The following is a 21,150-nucleotide window of genomic DNA, read 5'->3' as shown; positions in this document are numbered from 1 at the left end:
GGAGTTAATAATAGAATATCTACACACAGTAGAACAACGTTTTTGTAAACAATTTCTAGGCCACAATATTATGTGAAACACAACCCTTGGGAAACAAATGCTCCAATATTAACACAATAAACAGAAACAACAAAAGCACCTCCTTGCATGTACACCTTCATTCTATCTAGAATGTTTGTAAATAGCACCAAGCAGCAAACTCTAAAAAAAATAATTATCAATGACTTTTCTGCTTAGAACCTAGCAAGCATAGAACGTATGCCAACCGCATCAGAGGAGAACCGTTGGCTGGATAGGAGATTTAGACCACTTATTTCCTCAAGGCTAACAATTTAGTTTGCAGTTTTATTCTCACAGTTACAATTGCTTGGTGCCAGATTAAAATCCATTGACTAGTCACTGATTCCAGATGTCCTGCAGAGTAAGAATTCAAATTCTGTAGTGTATGTATCAATCTTAGTTTTGTCTGACTCAGAGCTAATGTGCAACAGAGGTATTCATTGCTGGAGCAAAGGTTATCCAAAGAACTTAGGGCCAGATGTACTAAATACTGGTTGCAAAAAAATTTATTGCAATTTGAGGCCATTTTGTTTTTGTGACCAGCATAGAATTTTATGAGACAAATTATGTACTAATAGGTCGGTTTGTAAAATTCCTATTGGATGTGTGCCGTAATTTGACCTACCTCATGAATAATAATTAGGCAGGTCACAAAAACAGTCTCAATCTGATTGGTGATCATCACAGGGATGGTGACCTACTAAGCATAGTAAACCTTTAAATAAATTCAACTTTTTTTTAAAATGCTCTCTGTTTTTCTTATAGGAAAGGCTGCTGCATTAATAAATGTTTACTTTTTTATAGTTTGAGATTTGGCAGGAGTCCCCTGGACCACAGGCTACTGTCCAACAATTTTATTTTTCATTCAAAAAGGGAAGGGGGTTCCGAGGGCACATTTTACCTTTCATAACTGGGTTACTACCCCTGTCTAGGAGTCCGTATCTTTTGAATGTTTTGCAGTCAGATAACAGTCAAAAACATTGATACATCTGATACAGATTTAGTATTTTAAGAGACACCCACAACACGTGCCTTTCAAGTACTGAATCAGTATGGGTTTTGAATCCCATTTTAGGAGTCGGTAAATGTTTACTGACCTCTAAAAAGGATTGGCATATTAGCATGACCATAAAAATGCTTTGTACATCTAGCTCTTAAATCACCACATTGATGTTGAAATATAACGCATTACTTTTCACTCACCCTTAAAAACACGCGTGACCCAGCGAGCCTGCATCTCTGTGGTAGGCATAATGGCGCCAACAGGCTGGATGAGGCCAATCACAGCCAGGGTTGGCTTCTCCAGGGTGGGAAGGAAGATCTGCCGGTAGAGGGAATTCATCTTCTGGTTCTTGAAGCCACAGTCTTCGAGGAGAGGGCAAGAGTAGGTGTATCCTGTGGCAAAAATGACAACATCAATGTCCTCCTCCACCGTCCCATCATCGAATCGAGCAGAAGTTTCCGTAAACTGCACCACGTTGGGTTTCGTCACCACGTAGCCACAGGTGATCCGGCTGGGCAACTCGTCATTGAACAGCGGCTCTTTCCACTGAGAGCTACATGGGGCAAAAAATGTTTCACTATTAGAAGGCAATAATTCAGTCTTGCTTCCTGAATTAATGGGTTTCTGTACCCCTAAAATATTACTCAAAGCATACCCAACAGTAGGATGGATTTGGGCAGGGGGGTCTTTTTTGATAAATTTGTTTATTACATTTTCATAAAAGAACAACACTGCGTGCTAATGCTCACTCTACCACAACACATTTAAAGTGTTCAGGGTAACAACAATTTCCTCCTTCTATTACAATACTAATTTTCAAATGCCAAATTACATATACAGTACAGTTCATATGGAGACAAACTCATTTTAAGTATCTAGGGGATTTATGTTATTCTAGTGGACAGTGGGAACAAACTATTCAAAAACCAGTCTCGGGCCTCAGACAAAGGGGCACCTGTTAAATCTTCACTTATGTGGAGTTGTGTTCATTGGTAGGCTTCAGAGGAACTGATCATGTGTTGAGTCCCGCTTCCAAGCTCTTTAGGAGCTCTGTTAGGTGTGGCCATGATGGTCTTGTGTCGTTTTTCGCTTTTAATTTAGTAATGTACTCGTCCCATACTGATCAATCCCGATCTCTCCCACTCTATCTATTTAGTGTCATAATATCTGGTTCCGCTCGCGCCCATTTGTACAGATCCCTTAGCCAGCTAGCCACCTTCGGTGGAGTGCTGGCTTTCAATGCCATTGAATGCACCTCTTAAAGAATAGGAGGGCTAGATCTATGAACCTACAGATGTATTTATACCCTTTTGGTCTGGGCATTGACCCCAACAGACACGCTTGTGTCGTGCTGGGCATAGTCTGACCCACCAGTTCGAACACTGTATTTGTCACTATCTCCCACGTTTGGTGTAGCCCTGGGCATTCCCTGACCATGTGGTGGAAGTCAGCGTGGGTCTGCATCTTGGAGATTTGGACAATGCTCCCCCAAGCATGCAATGTATGTGTTTTGGGGTGAGATCAGTGGCTTACTCAATTGTGTGTATTCAAATCACAGGTTCTGGGGTTCCGTAAGGACCTGCCCAATGAGTTGACGCCACTGTTCCTTTGAGATTTTGTGCACTACGGATGTTTCACATTTATTTTTAGGTTTTGGATGGGCTTTGTATTTTGCGTGTTAAGTAGATTGTAGAGGACTGTGATGGCTTTCCTGCCTGTGGCATGTCACTATATCCCATGTAGGGTTGCTGATGTGACCGGTGCAACCTGCCCCTGTCCCCATCGGCTGCCCAGTGCATGCTGTATTACATTGTATGTTAGAAAGTGTCATGTCATCATTTTTAATGTTTCTCACATATCCTGTAATGTACATAGTCTACCTTCTGAGTATGAGTCACACACTCTGGCTTCCTTCTAGGGTCCCATATCATGCGTCAATGTATTGACTTTAAATTCGGGTAGCGCCAATAGTGCTAGTGCTGGAGTATATGGAAGGGCAGAATACTGTGTGTGCATATATTAATGACGGCACCTTCTCACTGTTAGCATCCGTCCAGACTCCTTAGGTAGTTTTCCAGAGGGCTTCATTATCCTTGCCAAGATTAAGTCTCCCCTAACAACCCGCACCACCACAGTTCTCTCTGGGCAGGGGCCTTCTCCCAACCATCTCATCGGCCATTGTAGTTGTGCCACAGACTAGTACATTTCATTATCTTTCCTGCAGTAGGCATTGTAATTTATGAAATGCTACTCTTTTTTTACTGCTATTACCCCAAATTAAGGGGCATTTCAAGGACCGGCGATAATTTTCGCTAAGCGCACTTAGCCCTAGGATAATTATCGCCAGGTAACGTGGAAATTTATCGCTGAGATAGCGTGCTATTAGCAACGCTTATCTCAAAAGCGATAAAATTCCAAGCGCTAACTGCCAAATGTGAGATTATCGCTGGAAATCCAGCGATAATCTCACAAAGTTTGGCGATAGCTTGTTGATAGGGCAAGGCATATTTAGTCATGATATCCCCCTTTACATAGGATGTCATGGCTAAGTCAGTCTTGAAGCAGGCGTAAGGAAAGTAGCGATAACAGAGGTTATCGCTACTTTGCTTGTCGCTCTGCAGGTTAGCGTGCCCATTGATAATTGGAGAAATGTCGCTCAGCGACATTCCTCCAGTTATGTCAGGGCAGGAACGCCCACTCTTCATCTCATTGGAGATGCAAAGATGGGCGTTAAGGAAAAGGGCGATAATGCAAGGATTCACGCGATAGCGTGACCTTGCTGATTAGGTGATAAAATTATCGCCGCTTTCCGTCCGAAAACGGACTCAAAAGCGGCGATAATTTTATATCGCCTCCTTGATGATATGCCCCTTGGTCTGATAATAAACTGTGAAGATCCTTGAAGAAGGATGGAGGAAGAATGATCGATAAGGCTGCAAAGAAGTAAAGTTGTCTGGGTAGGATCAGCATTTATTGCCACCCGACCAATAGGAAAAAGTGGTAGAACAGTCCAAAACGGGATGGAGCAATGTATATTTTTGGGTGCTCTACTCAGATTTCTTGCCCGTAGGTAATTTTCTGAGTGACAGATTTGTATTCCCAAGTATTTAAATGGGAATACAAAAGGAAGTTATGGATGGCAAACTTCACCTAATGACTCAACCCCACCGTACTTACCCTCAGCTCCCACCCACAGTATTACTTAAAGAGTGACATTTCAAAGCATTGGTAAATGGCATCTGTGTGGGTGCATGCGGGGGCATTTGTTGGCATTAGGAACTAGGTGTATGGTATTGGTCGTAAGCATGTTCTAGGGTACATGTATAAAAGTTGGTGTGCTTGATGGTGCCTCGGTGGGTGCATGATTGTAGCTGTATGAAAAGTTGATGGTTGGTGTGTGGAGGTGTAGGAGTATTTATATGGGACAGAGCACCCCATGCATGTTCCCAGTCATGTGCTGCCTTGCCTGTCACAGGTTCCATGCAGCCCCTGTGTACCAACTTGCCCTGGCACTGCTGCCTCTGCTGCCCTGCTGGCGCTGTTGCCCCTGGCGCCTTAGTCTCCTGCAGCCCCTACGTGCCACTCTGCAGGGCCCTTGTAGCCTCTCTGTGTGCTCTTCCAACCCACTAGCATCTCCTCTGTGTCACCCCGACCTCTGTAGCACCTGTATGTGTCGACCTGCCCAGGCCTTGAAGCCCCTTTGTGTGACTCCCCTGCCCCACTACCCAGGGCAGCAGCACTGGCAAAGTCAGTAGGCATATCCTGTAAATTAAAATACAGGCCAGACCTACTGGCTTTGCCAATCTTTTTAAATCTCAGGAGAGTTTTTTTTTTTTTTTTAAAGTAACCGGGAGATTAATGAGGTGTTTCTTTCGCTCGACCAATCCCCAGCTTATTTAAGGAGATAATTTAAGGTGTCCCTTTATTTATTGTTCCTGATCAGACCCAGTATCGACAACTGTGTCGAAACGTGGTCGACACTTAAAAACACAAACAAACCAACTAGAAACACCCTTAATTGACACCAGGGCTTTGATTAATTATTAATTCTTGATTTAGATGGAGATACATGGTTTTATGGTGATCTATGGAATACATATGTTTATGTTGTCTTACTCTTTTGTTATATTTAAGTATCGTTTATTACTATTATTGTTTGGTTCTCTTTTCACATGGGACACCAAGCACTTGGAAAATATATTAAGAATAATGATGACTAAAAGAATAATGATGAATATATGCATTAAGCGATGTCTCTTTATTATTTGTGTTATGAACAGAACAATATATACGGCCATTGTTGCATCAATGGTATAATTAATGAGAACCTCTGTTCTTTGAAAATACCCCAATAGCTAGCACCAGCCACAGGCATTGAGCACACCTTGGGCACCTGCACTTATTTTGATTTTTTTAAGAGTTTTATATAGCGCGAACTAGACCCGAGGATATCAGGTATCAAAGTACTTTACATCAGCACCAGTTTCATTACAGTCGGAGACATTCTATTTTTTTAGGCACGGGAGATTACGTGATTTGTCCAGAATCACAGGATGTTGAGCGACCCTGCCGAGACTCGAACCTGGTTCCCCAGCTTTGAGGTCGACCGCTCTAGCCGTGAGGACACATCCTCTCCCCTTATTCTTTTACAAACTAAGCACTGGCTGGCACCCACCTCTATATCCCATTCCTCATTTTAAAATAGGGTGCATAAGTCTGTACTAGCTCGCTGCTCTTATTTTATTTTTTGTTTTGGCCACCCTTGCCCTTAGTTAAGGTGAACAAAGGCACTGAGGCATTTTGCCCCTTGACCTTGGGTAAAGAGATGGGTTGAGGGCATTTTCTCACTTGCCCTTGGCCACAGCAAGTAGAGCTATGTATGTGTTACTCCCATGCCCTTTGGAAAGGAAAGGGTGGTTTTCTACCCTCACCCATTTGCAAGGGGGTTTGTGCGGGGGGGGAAGGCGACGGGGTGGGGGGGTGTTCGGAATGGGGTGGGGCGGGGAGAGGGGGGGCGACGGAGGGGCAGGAGTACGGGGGCTGGACGGGGGACGCGGAAGGAGCTGGGCCGAGCGAGCAAGGGGTGCGGGGGTCAGGGGCGTGGGAGGGGAGCGACGGGGAGGACGGGGACGGTGCGGGGGGGAGGCGGTGGATCTGAGCGTGGTGGGGAAGGCGTGGGTAGCGGGTAAGTGGGGGACCGGTAAGCGGGGATGGGATGGTAGGCGGAAAGGAGGTAGGCCCATTCCTTTTCTTTGCAGGCGGGGGAACGACAGCTGGACCGTCAAGGGGTGCCGGACATGGTAGGGCTGGGAGCGGCTCGACGGCACCAAGGAGAAGGGAGGGTGGAGCCTTGGGCGGCGTATCCTGTACCGGCGGGGGATCACGGCGCGGCTGGCATAAGTAGGCCCGGTACGGGCTCGCCTGCCCCAACACCCATGGGGTCACAGCTAGGCCTGGGCGAAGCACTACGCTACGCTCGCGTAGTTTGCGAAGTTCGCGCTACTTCGCACTACGCGAACTGCACGTAGCACAGTGCGAACACGCGTAGCGTAGTGTTGCGTAGTGCCGCGAGCAAGCAAAATGACATCCTGGCGAGACTTTTTCCTTGTTCGCGATCGCGAGCATGGAAAATAAAACTCCCGGCGAGATTCACAACGCGAGAAGGTCAGGTTTCTCATTGCGAGGGGTCGCGTATGCTCGCGACCGCTCGCGATGAGAAACTACCAGTTCGCGTTGAGAAAGCTGCAGCTCGAGTAAAAATCTACTCGAGCAGCATAAAACTACAGCTCGCACTGTACAAGATGCCATTTTCAATGATTGCACAGTGCCGGTTGCTTGTCCGCACTGTGCAATCATTGAAAACAACATCTTGCACAGTGCGAACATGTTACTTCGCAGTTCGCGAAGTGCTACGCGTAGCTCGCGTAGTGCGAACTTCACTTTGCGTAGCTTCGCGAAGTGCTACTTCGCGAACTACGCCCACCCTTAGTCACAGCGCCCCGGGGGACAGCGGCAGAAGAGCAACGCAAAGGAGGATGTTGGTTTACAGGCAGTTGGCGCCTCCAGCGGGGAGTGCTGGGGGTGTAGGACAGGAGGAGCTAGACTACGAGGAGGAGAGCATGGAAGAGGGGGAGTTGCGTGATGTGGACGACAGGGCGGGGGGGGGCGAGTAATGCTGTGACTAGTCTTTTGCAGGTGTCACGACGCCAGGCGCGGCCTACGGGTCGGACATCGAGGTGGGAGACCGATTCGGCCCTCAGGACAGGACGCCAGGAGCGCCAGGTAATAAACATTTGCTCGGGCGCCCAGTGATGGTATCCAGGGGAGTGGGTGAGCCTGTGGGGGAGGGGGGGGGGGTTGGGGGGAGGTTGAGAAGGGGAGCGTATGTGGTGGATGTGTCTGTGGGCACGGACGGTGCAGGTAAGGGGGCTTGAAGGGAAGAGCGACACGGGGGTGACGGACAAGAAGGGAACAGGCGACGGCAAGACAGGGGAGGGGGAGACGAAGTTGGAAAGTAGGGAGCTCAAGATAAAGCGGTTGCCGTATATGGGGGTCACAAAGCCCTTGGGGGCGCATCTGATGGTGACGACTAAAGAGAGGATCTGGAAAGGGGAATATGTGGAGATGCTCAAACTTCTGCACAGGGAGGTTAGGGCGACGGAGGGCTCGAAAGAGGAGGAGTTTGAGTTGGCAAAGAGGCCTAAGGTGCCGTTGACGATCGAAAACTGGACGGCGGCTTTTCTCATTTACGCTAGTGTGTATTGTGAGAAGTTCCCAGAGAGGTCAGTGGCCATGTTTAAATATATGGACGTAATTCGGAAGGCACAAATTACAGGGGGTGGATACGCATGGGCACAGTACGACGAAGAGTTCAGGGCACGCATGGCGTGGGATACGGAGGCAAAGTGGGGAGAGCTGGACACGGATCTGTGGCAGCACACGATGGGGCTCGCGGGGTCAGGGAAGACCATTTTTACAGCCAGCGGGCTACCGCTCGTGTACCAGCCCTTTCGAGGGGGTCCCACCCGAGGGGGGGTGGGAGGAGCGGGCAGAGATGCGACAGGAGAGAAGGGTGCGTGCTGGGACTATAATAAAGGAACGTGCACGTGGGAATATTGCAGTTTTCGGCACGAATGCTCAGGCTGCGGAAAGCGGCATGCATTGGTCAAGTGCTGGGGGCCCAGGGACAGTGGACAAGGGGTCAGCAGTGGCAGTCAGGCGCCTTTAAGGCTGGGGGACGGCAGCAGTCACAACAGACGGGAGGTGGGAGGGGGGCTAAGGGGCCTGGGCCAAAGGGCTCATACTCCGGTTAAGGTGGAGGTTTTGTTGGGGGCTCTGGGGGGGTATCCGGACAGGACAGCGGCGGAACGACTACGATTGGGATTTCTGGACGGTTTCAGGCTGGGGTATGAGGGTCCAAGGGGACGTAGATGGGCAAACAACTTGAGATCGGCACGGGAGCACCCACAGGTGGTGCAAGCAAAACTGGATAAGGAGGTGCAGGAGGGCCGCATGGCGGGACCCTTTCAGGATTGGCCCCTGCATAATTTGATTGTGTCACCCATTGGAGTGGTGCCCAAAAAGGAGCAGGGTCAGTTTCGCCTGATACAGCATCTGTCATGGCCGGAAGGTGGGTCGGTCAATGACTTTATTGAGGAAAGTGCGGCCACTGTATCTTACTCCTCTGTTGACATGGCTATGTCACTGGTGGTGACCGCGGGCGCAACAGCGCAGATGGCAAAGTGCGACATAAAGTCCGCTGGGGTGAGGGAAGACTTGCGGATGTGGCAGTTTTTCCTGCAACAGTTTAACGGGGTGCCGTTGATGAAAGAGGTGGACATGGTGTGGGACGTGCAGATTTTCTCAGATGCTGCGGGGAGCAAGGGTTTTGGGCTGTACTGGCAGGGGAGGTGGTGCGCAGAACCTTGGCCCTCAGACTGGTTGGCGGGCGGCAGGAGTATTGCCTTCTTGGAATTCTGTGGCGGTCACATTGTGGGGAGCTTTGTTGGCCCACAAGAGGGTCACGTTCAGGATTGACAACATGGCTGTGGTGCAGGTGGTCAACAGGCAGTCGGCAAGGGACGAGCAGGTGCTCAAGTTGTTGAGGGTTTTTGTGTTGGGGTGCTTGAGACATGAAGGGTTTCGCGCGGTGCATGTGCCTGGTGTGGACAATGACATTGCAGATGCTTTGTCTCGGTCGCAGTGGGGGAGATTCCGTGGGCTCGCCAAGGACGCTGACGTGAATCCAGACAGAATGACGCACCAACTATGGGAAGTAGGCAACACAGGATGCTACAATTGGTTTTAGGCTCATTAGCACAGTCTACACAGTTGGCATATCGGGCGGCATGGGAGGATTTTGTCCGTTCAGGGGCGAGGTGGCGGGCTTCTGGGGCGGCCAGACAGGAGGATGTGGTGCAGTTCATATTGGATTTGGTGGAAAGAGGCCTGACGAAGGTGACAATTGGGGGCAAGCTAGCGGGGATCGGTTTTGTCGGGAAGCTGTTGTGGGGCTACGCCCCCTCCGCAGGGGAACTAGGGGCACGGATTCTGGAAGGTTGGGCGCGGGAATGTGGGAGCACGGCTCGGGTGAGGAAACCACTATCCTGGGAGCTCTTGGAGGGGGTGATGGGGGCTCTGCCGGGGGTTTGTCTGGACGACGGGGAGGCCATGCTTTTTTCCACAATCATGTCTTGGATGTTTTTCGGGGCCTTTCGGGTGTCGGAATTGTTGGGCTCCAAAGGGAATCGGGGTCTGGCCTGGGGCGAGGTCTCTTTCGGGGCGGAGGTGGTTAGTATTTGGCTCAGGAAGGCTAAAACGGACCAAAAGAGCCGGGGGAAGTGGGTTGCTTTGAAGAAAGGGAGCTCGCCGTCGGTTTGTCCGTTTCGGTGGGGTTTGCAGTGGCAGGCCTGCTTGGGGGGGGCGTGGGGACTTGGTCTTTGTACATCGGCAGGGGTGCGGCGTTAAGGCTTCACAGTTACTGGCCGTGCTGCGTAAGGCGCTGAGGAGACTGGGGGTAGAGGAGAAGGGTTTTGGCACTCATTCCTTCCGAATTGGGGCGGCGTCTGAGGCGCATGCGAGGGGTTGGGAGAGTGGGGACATCATGCACTTGGGTAGGTGGTCATCGAATTGTTATCAGCGGTATGTGCGCAGCGAAACTGGGGGTGGGTTGCTGTAAAAATGAAGAGAGAGGAAGGGTTTTAACGGGTGTTTTCCTGGTTTTCATTCTTGTTTTTCTTTTCAGGTTCTGTTATGGGACCCCTCGCCAGGGAGATGGCCATTTGGATTGTGGGGCACTCGTTTGTGAGGCGGGCGCAGGTCCAGGCACGGGAGAGTTACTTTGGAGAGAGCCTGGGGTTCAATAAAGATTTATTCTCGGTGGCATGGCGGGGAAGGGGTGGCATGCGATGGAAGGAATTGGTCACAGTATTGAACGGGATTTTGAGGGGGGGCGGTGCCCGGATGTGTTGGTTTGACATTTGGGGGAGAATGACATGGTCAGGGAGACAGGTTTGGCGCTGATGCGGCGATGAAAAAGGATTTGGTCTTGATCAAGGAAAGATGGGCAGGGTGTATGGACTGAATTTGTTCCGCGGAGGAGTTGGAGGGGGGCGGTAAACCCTGGGGCGGTGGATAAAGCGAGGAGGAAGCTCAACACGGAGATGGTGCGGTTTTGTCGGCAGGTAGGGGTAGGACGGGTGGCTCATAAGGACCTCCGGTATGATGCGCGGGAGCTCTTTCGGGATTGTGGGGTACACTTGTCCCGGATGGGGATGGATCTTTATTTGTTGGAGCTGAAGGAGGTCCTGGTGCGGTTGCTAGGGGTTTACCGGCGTTAAGCCTAGCGGGCGGTTCCGCAGGGTTTTTGGGGGAGGGGGGGCAGACAAAAGGGAGGAAGGGGCGTATCCGCAGACACTTCCCCCTTCTGTCTGGGTGGCGGGGTGGTTGACAGTTGGCCGGGATTGGCTAGAGTTTGTTGTTATAGGTTTGGTAGTTTGGGTCCAGGAACAGGGAAAGGGTAACCAGTTTGGATAAGTTTAGATTAGAGGTTGGATAGTTACAGTTGCACAGAAGGCAGGTAGGGGTTACGGTCAGGGGAGTTTGGGAGTTGGAAAGGCTACATGGTGTAGGATTGGGTTATATGTTGGTTATGGAATGTTATGTTGTATTTTGGGGGATGGGGGAACTGATGTGGGGATCGTAGGGGTGGGGGGAAAGACCAAGGGGTCAGGAAGTTATTGTATAGCGAGGCGTTAGTTTTATAAGGCAGTGGCCAAGGAGTTAAAATTGTGATATGCACCTGTTTCAATAAAGCGGCCTTTTTCACACACAGTAAGTTGTATGGTGTCGGCTTGCCTCTCCTCCCCCCTTAATCTCCCAATGGGAGCTTGGGGGGCGGACGAGCACAGCGAGGTCCGCTCCCCGGGCAGATTGGGAGGGGGGAGGAGGGGGCGTGGCCGAAGCGGCCATTTTGTACGTTTTTGGGCTACATTTGGGAATAGCCCAAATGTAGCCCAATCTTCGTAAAGATAGCCCAAGGGTATATAGGGCAGTTTCGCGCCTTCCCAGCCACCATTTTAGGTTTGGTGACCTGGTGGCTGGGAGCGCTAGCAGTAGAGTTTAAGAAATTTTTCCCCTTCCGCCCACCCTAATGTTAGGGGTGGAAGGGGTGTTAGGTCCTTGGGGTGAGGTTAAAAGGGGAAACCTGGAGGGCAGCATTTGTTGGAACAGGTACATAGGGGCAGTTGATGTATTGTCGCTGGAACAGGTGCAGGCGGGGTGGTTGACAGTTGGCCGGGATTGGCTAGAGTTTGTTGTTATAGGTTTGGTAGTTTGGGTCCAGGAACAGGGAAAGGGTAACCAGTTTGGATAAGTTTAGATTAGAGGTTGGATAGTTACAGTTGCACAGAAGGCAGGTAGGGGTTACGGTCAGGGGAGTTTGGGAGTTGGAAAGGCTACATGGTGTAGGATTGGGTTATATGTTGGTTATGGAATGTTATGTTGTATTTTGGGGGATGGGGGAACTGATGTGGGGATCGTAGGGGTGGGGGGAAAGACCAAGGGGTCAGGAAGTTATTGTATAGCGAGGCGTTAGTTTTGTAAGGCAGTGGCCAAGGAGTTAAAATTGTGATATGCACCTGTTTCAATAAAGCGGCCTTTTTCACACACAGTAAGTGGTATGGTGTCAGCTTGCCTCTCCTCCCCCCTTAATCTCCCAAAGCTCAGTTTTCTCGCCTGCTGGTAGCTGTTCCTTCGAGACTGTTGCCGGTGCTCTAGCGTGACTCGCATGGAGTGGTAAGCTGTTGGTGACGCTGTTCCTTCATGACTGTTGCCGGTGCCCTAGCGTGCCTCGTGCTGGAGCGCTATTTCTAAGGTAAACGAAGTGCAGCTGTTCCTGCAATTGCAAACACAAGACAACCAGTACGATACCCCCGTAGAAGGCTTGTTCATTTTGATTCCTGGAAACCTACGTGCAGGTACATTTGTTTCTTCCTTATTATTTGCGCAGGAGCGCTGGTTTTTGATTTTGGCTCTTCCTTATTATTCGTGCAGGAGCGCTAGTACTTGTTCTGGGCCACGTTTACACAGGAGCTTTCCACAGGCACTCCCAGGTGCAAGACTGCTCCCCGGTGCAAGCGCAGGAGCACTTGTTCTAGCTGCCTTGTTGATGACTTCCTTGGTATGACATACGAGGTAACCATACTGTCCTTTTGTGTTTAGTAGTCCTAAGGGCAGAAAGGGGGTTGGTGTGCATCATAGTAATTGCTGTTCCCTTGTCCTTCCATTTCAGACCGAATGTCTTGAGGGATCCCAGGAACGTAGCGAGGCCCACAATCTGGGTTATGTTATGTTATTTACACTTGTAGAGCACACGGTTACCCTGGGTTGTCCTGGCGCTAAGTACTGGTTACCGGGGAAAAATAGATTGAATGCTACTGAGAAAAGAGCCATGTTTTCAAGCCCTTACGAAAAGAGAGGAGATCCAACGCTTTCCTGAGTTGAAAAGGGATCTCGTTCCAAGCTCGGGTTGCACAGAGAATGAAACTTCTACCTCCCCAATTGTTTTTTTAAATTAGGTGACTTGCACTTGTTTGGCACCAGTAGAGTGTAGCGTTCTGCCCGCAACATACCAATGGAATCTGTGCCTCAGGAACTCTGGACCTGTTCTATTGATGGCCTTAAAGACGGTGCATAGTGCCTTAAAGCGTGTTCTTCGCTTTACTGGAAGCCAGTGCAGTTTCTTAAGTTCTCCTTTCACAGAGATAAACTTCGGTGTTCCAGACAGCATCCTTGCCGCTGCGTTCTGGACTAATTGAAGCCTGTTCATATGTTGTTTTTGAACATTAAGATATAAGCTATTACAATAGTTCAGACGCGACATTATGAGGGCCGTCACCACTGTCTTAAGGTTACTCTCTGTAAGGAAGATCTTAATTTTCCTTATTATTCTGAGAACCATAAAGCAGGTTGAAATCACCGAACTTACTTGATCCCCCATGGTGAGTTTGTTGTCCACCAATATTCCCAGATTTTTGGCTTTTCTTGTGGGTAAAGGACCTCTGGCCACCACTCCGGTGTCCACACCCGAGGATTATTCCCACATGTTATGACCTCGATCTTGGTGGAATTGAGCTTTAAACAATTGGCGGACATCCAGACTGAGATAGCACGCATACAGTCATGGAAGCGATCCCCCGTCTCCTTTTCAGCTCCCTCCGTCAGCGACAGCACAATTTGCGTGTCGTCAGCATAGGAGGTGAGCTGTAAGCCAAAGGACCGGATAACTCCTGCAAGTGGTGCCACATATATATTAAAGAGCGTTGGGCTAAGAGATGAGCCCTGTGGCACCCCGCATGGGAGTGAGAAGGGTTTAGAGGTATTGCCATCCAGATCCACAGTCTGCGACCTACCTGATAGGAAAGATTGTAAGAGTTTCCAGGTAGGGCCTTCTACCCCGATCTCAGACAACCGGTCCATCAAAACTATGTGATGGACCGTGTCAAAGGCCGTAGACAAGTCAAGGAGAATCAGTACGGTATTTCATCCCCTGTCTACGGCCTCTCTAATCTCCTCAGTAGATTTCAACAAGGCCAACTCAGTACTGTGATAAGCTCTGAACCCGCATTGTGATGAGTCCAGAGAATTATTAAGATGGAGAAAAGCACTGAGTTGGTTGTTCATTTCCTTTTCCAGTACTTTGGAAGGAAAAGGAAGCCTAGAGATCGGCCTATACTTATTGGGAACTTTGGGGTCCAGATTCTGCTTCTTCAACAAAGGAAGAACAGAAGCTTTCTTCCAGATTTTAGGAACTATGCCAGACGAAAGGACAGCATTCAACAAAGGAGTGAGTGCCGTTCCAATTACTTCAGGGATTTGTTTAATAACCCGAACAGGACATGAGTCATTAGGTTACAGGAAGTTCCCCTTTTTCCCGTCCCTGGCTTCTACCCCCGGTCCCATCTCCATCCTGGTCGGTATTCACGCATCGACTAGGGTAAGGCGGGATAGGCAGTGGTGGAGGTCGCCTCACAAGTATAAGGTAAGACTTGTGGGACTCTGACAGTCCCCCTCATAATCCCCCCAAACTCTTGTCACCTTCTCTATCAGAACATATGTTCATGCCTACACCTTGCCTAGCTTCCCTTTTGTGTGTTTCTACCCTCAAGAGCTAGTGTTGTCACCTGCCCTGTATTGCAGCAACATAACCAATATTTGTATGTCAGGATCAGTAAAAAATTGGAAACATCAGATAAATTGGTATTTTTTTACTTTAGAATATAATGATAACAAATAAGTACTCCTCTCTTTCCTTTCTTCCAATCGTTTCTTTCCACCTCCTTCCGTTTCTTTATGTTACCTGTCACTTATGTCTTAGATTGAATCTTAAGATGGAGACTTGGGAAAGATGCAGGCATGGCTGTCTGTGGACTCATTATGCAATTTTAATTCCGGCCTCCCAGTCCCTCTGCTGCCAATTCATAGTGAGGGCCTAAGTAGGGGAAATCCCAGAGTGAGAGAGGAGACTTGGTCCTCCCACAAGAAGCGCGCACTGACAGCAGAAGATATCTCTGCTAAACAAATTACTGCATAGGTGAAACTCTTTTTTCAGAAACTTAAACAAAAAGAGTGGTACTATTTAAATAGCTGGAAAAGCCAATCTGAAAGATCCTAAATGGGATGGAGTTAGGAGCATGAGTAGAGTTTGGCCTTCACTGAGCAAAGGAATGGAGAAAAATTCAAGAAGCAATTTTTATTTTAAAGAAATGCAGATAGTGTTCAAGAACAAGAAATTGGATGGGATACTCTGAGGAACTCCAGTAGAGGCACCTGTATTGAAAGAGCTGCATTTAAAAAAACAGAATGCAATAAAGCCATATTTAATCGAGAAAAATAAATCAAAGCGCTTGAAAGTTTCTGCAAACACACTAATAACCAAAATGAGAACCTGAAATTGAGCTCACCCAAATGTGAGTACAATGTGATTCTGTCCAGATAGCTGGATACCGTGCAAAGAAACACGAGCATCTGGGGAGCTAACCCAGTTGCTAGAATTTATTGGCTAATTGCTTAAAAGGGTTTGGGATTATTATTTTTGAATTCAAAGACAGGGAGGGTTTAGCTTTCATTAGGGACTACTAGAAAAATCTTTATGCCCCTACTTCCATGATAGAAAATTAGAAGATGTCTATATAGAGAATGCCTAATCAAATAACCAAATATTTTAATCACCATTCAACCACTCCGAGTGGGAAAAAGTTCAGGCCCAGATTTCTTTGTCTAGCTATTCTTAGGGGAGATTCTGCATTTCCCTTTGTGGCCAACTAGAAAAATTATATATAAGAAGTTCTAAGAGATCAGGAATGTGGGAAATTGGGATATTGATTGGGGGGGGGGGGGGGGTGAATACCCTTCTCAAGCAACAACCACAAGGCTTTTCAGAGTGTACCACAAAAGTTATCAAATTAACTAGTACTTAACCCTCTGGTGATGTGGCACAAAAGCAGTCAGGCTTAACTTAGAGGCAATGTATAAAGTATTCATGCTGCACACAAACAGTAATAAAGTGGAAAAAACAGCACAAGAAAAATCCCACAACAATTTAGGAAAACAGAGCAAAAGTTACCAAATAAGATATGACAAAAACCCATTCCAACGATCTGTAGATATTCAGGGCCTCATTTACAAGGTATTAACGCAGCGCGGTGCTGCATTGCTTTAATTCGAAGCACAGGCATGCGTCTTACCTACAATGAGATGACAGATCCCCTTCTCTCTCCCCTGCGCTGGCACACAATTTGCTGCCATGCGCCAATGCAGGCACCCTTGTATGGTAGTGCAAGGGTGCCAGCGTTGAGGGGAATGTTTGTTTAAGTGCAGCAAGTTGTCCCTTCCTGCACATAACAATCTGAAATGGCGTTTTGAAACTTCTATGTGTGCTGCTTAATGCAGCACACATAGAAGTTCAAAAGCGTAATTTTTTTTAATGAGTTTATGTGCAGGAAGGGACACCTTCCTGCACATAAACAATCACAAGAGATGATTTCCTCATTCTATGTGTGCTGCGGAATGCAGCATGCAGAGAAAGAGGAAAAAAACGAGGAGAAATTAAAACATTTCTCCTTGTTGGGCCTCTCTAAGCCTCCCCTAGGGAGGTGAAATATTCGGACGCACTTGCAGGTTTACTATTTCTCGTAAATCTCAAAATGAGGCAGAAGCCAGGGGTGTTGCGAGGGAACACCCACAGCAACATCCAGGGCACGCCCCTTTCACGCAAAGTGTTGCTTGTAAAGAAGCCATAATTACAAGGACACGAAAAGTCAGTCGCAGGGTGGCTTTACGTGTCCTTGTAAATATGGGGCAGCAGGTTGCGCTGCTAGTTCGTCACAAAAAGTGACGCACTGGTGGCGCAAGGGGCTTGTAAATAAGCCCCTCAGTTTCAAATATTTAGGTAAGTATAGAGCCTAGGAGCACAAAGCACCACTCACAGTTATCTGGTCATGCTACAATGGGGAAATAACAAAGTCAGGCATTCTGCAAAGGAGCGCAGACCAGATAAAGGGACCAGAGGCTCCCGGCTCAGGCTTATAATGCAATTTTACATTTTTATAGCCTCAAAATGCCTTTAAAGCGTTTCATAATGATCTTCGTAAGATGCCACAAGAAAATCCATATAATTATTTTTTAATACCCTTTGGTCGAAATTTGTTTAGCAGCAAACTTGGCAGAGTTGCACACTTAAAACAAAACCATAAATAGAAGATACCTTTTGCTCAGTTTTATACTGTGTAGAACAGTGGTTCTTAACCTGTGGTCCATGGACCCCTGAGGTCCACGACTATTGAAAACTAAATAATATTAACAGATTAGTAAAGTGTATATAAGTAAAGAAATACATTCTAAAACTGAACATTTTTAAACATTCTGTGAGTGTAAAGGGATTTTAAATTAGGGAATAAATATAAAGTTAGTACCCTTAACTTGACTTGTTGTAGCAGCACAAGTACTGTACAAAACATGTAGTATAGACAACAGGTGGCCTTAATTGAAGGATCAACAAAAAGAGAGGTTATAGTAGGAGCTAAAAAGACAGTTATATGCTCGAGGTAAACATATTGCTTCGTCTTTTAGATTGAGAAAACAAATTTAGAAATGTTCCATCCTTCCAATTAAAAATGTTAACTTCTTTTTTATGTTTGGGAATTAAGTAAATTTCAATATTTCTGTTTGTTTTGTTTGTGAGAAAATGAGTTTTTGATTGAGGGGCTAAAACCTTTCTCAAGCAACAACCACAATATTTTTCAGGGTGAACTACAAAAGTCACTAAATTAACCCTGTTCTCAACCCTCTGGTAGGTTGGTATAAATGCAGTCAGACTTAATGTAGAGGCAATATGTAAGTATTTATGCAGTTCGCAAACAGTATAAAGTAAAAACACAACAACAAGAAAAATACCAAACCAATTTAGGAAAGTAGAGCACAATTTACTACATAAAATGAGACCAAAACAACATAAATCCATTCAGTACAATCAGAGATATGCAATTTCAAAGATTTAGTTACGTGTAGAACATACAAAGGACAAATCAACACTAATGGTCATCTGGTCGTGCTAGACCAAGGAAAGTCATAATTTCAGGCCAACAACGATGGACCACGGGCCGGATACATGGACCAGTTTAGTCCTGCTGAATATGTTATTTTCTTAAAGTCTGACGAAAAGAGTCCATTTAGGGGAGGTAGAGGCTGCGAGGAGCAAAGAGAGAGCACATCGCGCATGGGCATTGCGTGAAGAGCAATCAGGCATCGCAAGAGGTTGTTTCTGTGGCGCAAAGATACTGTTGAGCATTGCAGATGGTGGTTGGTGGAGCTTTGTGCTGGTGGTCACTGCAGGCTGTTGATGCTGTAGTGTGAAGTGCCAATCTTGTGTTGTTGCTCATCACTGGTGGTCCTATAGCACAGAGTCAGGTTCACTGGAACTTTGTGTTGGTGGCCGGCATGGGTGGCAGGATCTCAGTGTGAATGGGCCAGTTTGCTGTCAAGAAGAGCCCAGAATGTCAAGTTTTCTCCCTTTTCTTCAGAGGAGTGCAGTCTGTTGTCAGCCAAGGGCCCAGCCCTAGGGAGGCACCTTTTGGGGATCAGGTACTGATTGCATCAGAGTCCAGCAGGACTCAGGCAGGTGCAGTTGCAGGTTCAGGCATGTCCAGTTGCAGCAGGTCAGCTAGGCAGTACCAGAGAGGCCTCTGTAGCTTGTTGTGTCCCTGTAGCTCATAACAGAAGTTCACTCAGCTGACCCTTGGAGTCATTCAGGTATCCTTGGTTGAAGGGAGCATGTCCAATCTTCCTTCTCAAAGGGTAGGACAGGCCTCAAGCAGCAGGGCCGTTCTCTGGTAGCAAAGCAGCCCTTCTTCTGTAGTGCCTAAAGGTCCAGGAGTGTACTGAAGAGTTGGTCTGAAGATCCAGTATTTTTACCTGGTGTCAGCTTTGAAGTTGGAAAAACCTCTAGACTTTCCCCACATCTGGTTATAGAATTTCCTTCTTTCCCCTGCCCAGGTCCTGAGGGTTATTGGGTGGCAATAGCCGGTTATCCAGTTCTTTGTGAGTGTCCCGAGGCAGCTCCTTTGAAATGTAAGTGGGGCAGGTAATGGCCCCTCCCCTACAGGTTGGATGGCCCATCCTGCCAACAACTAAGTGTAATTTTGTCTCACTGTCTGAGAACAGTACACAAAGGCCAAATGTCAAGTACATCTAGTTATGTGACCCTAGATACAGGCTGCAGAAACCATATTGTTAGGACAATAAAACACCAACTTTTTAAAAGTGCAATTTTCAGTATTGTGACTTAAAATCTGAATTCATTTGAGTGTAAGCATGACGTAACTACCTGTTCCCAATCAAATGATATCACTGATTAAATGTAATAGGGTAACTCCATGTTATCCTATGGGAGAGGTAGGCCTGGCAGTAGCAAAAAAAGGAATTTAAGGGTTTTTCACCAGCAGGACATGTAAAACTTAAAAGAATGGGTCCAACTTTTTAAATACACTGCACCCTTCCCTATGGGCTGCTGAGGGTCTACACTAGGGGTGACTTATATATGTTTTACAAAAGGTTTAGGATTGGCAAAAGGATTATTTTCCTAGATCAAAATGGCAGTTTAAAACTAAAAAATAGGCTTCAATGACAGGCCTTGGACAGGTTTTGAAGGGCTACTTAAGTGGGTGGCACAATATGGTTTATAGGCCTGCTAGTAGTATTTAATTTATAGGCCCAGGGAATATGTAGTACCACTTTACTAGGGACATAAATGTAAATTAAATGTGCCAATTGTGTGTAAGCCGATATTACCAAGTCCTAAAGCAAACAAAAACAAATTTCAGCAAACAGGATGGGAGAAGGCAAAAGGTTTGGAGGAAGACAACACCAAAGACTGCCAGGTCTAACAAAGAAGATTACAGGAATTGTTGCAAATCCCTCAATCATTATGAATCCTAAAACAAGTAAAGATCTCCTCGATGTTTCATCAACATTTTACCTGGCCACACCCTAAAATCTCAGCTTCACAAACAATCATGATACCCCACTCTACTTAGAAATTTGGAACAAACACTCAAAAATTTCACCATCTCATCAATGCCTCTAATTTTTAATGGATAAACACGGAACATAAAAATGAAAAAATACAGTTATAGATTGACTGTAGTGGAGAAAAGCTGGTATAGTGGAGTTATACCATTGTTATTCAAGCAACTCCAACCAAACTGAACATTGGATCCTATGTCTTCTTAAACCCCAAAAAAACACTCTTCAAGCTGAAACTTTCTATATAGCTTCTCAAATATACAGATTGTTAGAAACTCTGAGGCAATGCTGTACCCAACCACACAAAAGTAGGAATCTCAAGTTAAAGCTAATGGGACCAATCAGATGACTTATCACCTCCTTCATAATAGCCCTTGGATATCACATAATTTGAACAAGTGTAGTGTGCAAGAAAGAATAATTTGTTGGCATGTAAAGAGGAGGAGAGCGTGCTTTTGCACACTGGCAGATGGTAGAATGATTTAGACCTTCTGGTTTTAAGTAATATCAGATATTATTCTAACTTTTCACTCAAACATAGCCTTTAAACCTATATGGACCTGCTTAGTAGTCGACTTTGATGCAGAACATTTTACTCTGCAAAACAAACCTTTGCTGCATACATGGTGGGCACACACTTGCCATGCGTGTAAATGTGTAAATGTGGTAACCAAACATTAAGATTTAAATACAAGATCACATATTTCAGACCCACTGTGATCTAAATTGGATGACTACATGAACAAAACAGAAATCAGATATCCAAATGCAGCCCCAATATTGCTCCAATTTAGGAAGAGTTGAAGGTGCACCTTATTGAAGATCACTAAATCACTGTGCATCAACCATCCACAAACCACCTACCTATCCTATTACTTCTTGAATATATGCTTGTCTTTGAACCTCTAGCGCCGTTGCCTTTTGGTTATGTTCGCTCTGTAGAAATACCCCATACACACATAAATAAAAATACATACCTACAATGTACCATTATCTATGTTGAATGG

At 46.7% G+C, this 21,150-nt stretch overlaps 1 protein-coding gene across 2 annotated transcripts in view; it reads right to left on the bottom strand.

Annotated features, from left to right (window-relative positions):
- LOC146833781 (dimethylaniline monooxygenase [N-oxide-forming] 2-like) overlaps nt 1-21,150 on the bottom strand; it is a 321,542-nt gene that overhangs the window by 87,706 nt on the left and 212,686 nt on the right. For both annotated transcript variants that reach the window (XM_085601652.1, XM_085601653.1), the window contains exon 7: nt 1,264-1,616. In XM_085601652.1, the coding sequence (XP_085457778.1) occupies nt 1,264-1,616 (353 nt within the window). The remainder of the gene's footprint in view (nt 1-1,263; nt 1,617-21,150) is intronic.

The sequence above is a fragment of the Triturus cristatus genome, chromosome 4_2, assembly GCF_964204655.1.
Source record: "Triturus cristatus chromosome 4_2, aTriCri1.1, whole genome shotgun sequence".
NCBI classification, from domain to species: domain Eukaryota; kingdom Metazoa; phylum Chordata; class Amphibia; order Caudata; family Salamandridae; genus Triturus; species Triturus cristatus.
This window is presented reverse-complemented; position numbering and strand designations above follow the sequence as displayed.